This window comes from Mesitornis unicolor, unplaced genomic scaffold, assembly GCF_000695765.1.
Source record: "Mesitornis unicolor isolate BGI_N332 unplaced genomic scaffold, ASM69576v1 scaffold40901, whole genome shotgun sequence".
Classification (NCBI taxonomy): Eukaryota; Metazoa; Chordata; class Aves; order Mesitornithiformes; family Mesitornithidae; genus Mesitornis; species Mesitornis unicolor.
In genome coordinates this window covers 9850-10118 of record NW_010162494.1, presented here as the reverse complement: position 1 = coordinate 10118, position 269 = coordinate 9850, and the positions used below count along the sequence as shown (strand labels likewise).

The 269-nt window shown below is 63.9% G+C and overlaps 1 protein-coding gene across 1 annotated transcript in view; it reads left to right on the top strand.

Annotated features, from left to right (window-relative positions):
* Window positions 1-8: 8 nt before the first annotated feature.
* Window positions 9-269, top strand: part of QSOX1 (quiescin Q6 sulfhydryl oxidase 1) — a gene marked incomplete at both ends in the record, with an annotated part of 10070 nt that continues 9809 nt past the window's right edge. Inside the window, one exon of the mRNA XM_010193645.1 lies at window positions 9-126. Coding sequence (XP_010191947.1) covers window positions 9-126 — 118 coding nt within the window. The remainder of the gene's footprint in view (window positions 127-269) is intronic.

Below are 269 nucleotides of genomic sequence, written 5' to 3'. Positions count from 1 at the left end.
GGACCGGAGCGGAGGGGCGGTTGCTAGGTTCCTCCAGCGCCTGGGCCGTCGAATTCTTCGCCTCCTGGTGTGGACACTGCGTCCACTTCGCGCCCACATGGCGAGCCCTGGCCCAAGACGTCCGCGGTGAGTCCCCGGCCCTGTGCCCCTTGCCTTGTTTTCCCTGTAACCCCGCTTTCCTTGCACCTCCTCTTCCCTGCATCCCTGCCCTCCCCATCAGCACCTCCACACTTTCCCTGTGCCCTTGCTTTTGTTTTTCCCCCCCTGTA